General features: G+C 67.4%; 1 protein-coding gene across 1 annotated transcript in view; it reads right to left on the reverse strand.

Moving 5' to 3' along the window:
* The window catches only part of AP3B2 (adaptor-related protein complex 3, beta 2 subunit), a 19,696-nt gene that overhangs the window by 2,444 nt on the left and 16,832 nt on the right, over positions 1-420 (reverse strand). The window contains exon 29 of the mRNA XM_009895568.1: positions 153-384. Coding sequence (XP_009893870.1) covers positions 153-384 — 232 coding nt within the window. The remainder of the gene's footprint in view (positions 1-152; positions 385-420) is intronic.

Genomic DNA, 420 nt, shown 5'->3' on the forward strand with positions numbered 1-420 from the left:
ACGTCGATGCCCATCACCACGCTGGCTGTGCCCCCGGGTGCCAGGCGCTCTGAAACCACATGGCTGCCACCGCGTCCCACGTTCCCTCCACCAGCCAACCCTGGTCCCCATCCACCCCGGCAGCGTTGCGGCTGTGCCACGCTGTGCCATACCGATCTCGGGGAACTCCTGGATCCGCATGCCGGAGAGCGGTTTGGGCTCGCTGACCCGTAGGCTCTTCACCTCGGCATCAGTGTTGTTGGAGATCTGGATCTGGACAGCCACCATGTGGGGGTCCCCTGGGAAGGGCCGGCGGCTAAAGCAGTACTCGACCGAGAGCCCCTCGCCCGCCATGCGGTGGAGCAGCTCGTAGGTCCTCACCGCGCCGAACGCCGGGCTCAGCAGCTGTAAGGGACCGTGGGACCGGGGTGGGCGGATGCC

Source organism: Charadrius vociferus, unplaced genomic scaffold (assembly GCF_000708025.1).
Source record: "Charadrius vociferus isolate BGI_N301 unplaced genomic scaffold, ASM70802v2 scaffold132, whole genome shotgun sequence".
Taxonomy (NCBI): domain Eukaryota; kingdom Metazoa; phylum Chordata; class Aves; order Charadriiformes; family Charadriidae; genus Charadrius; species Charadrius vociferus.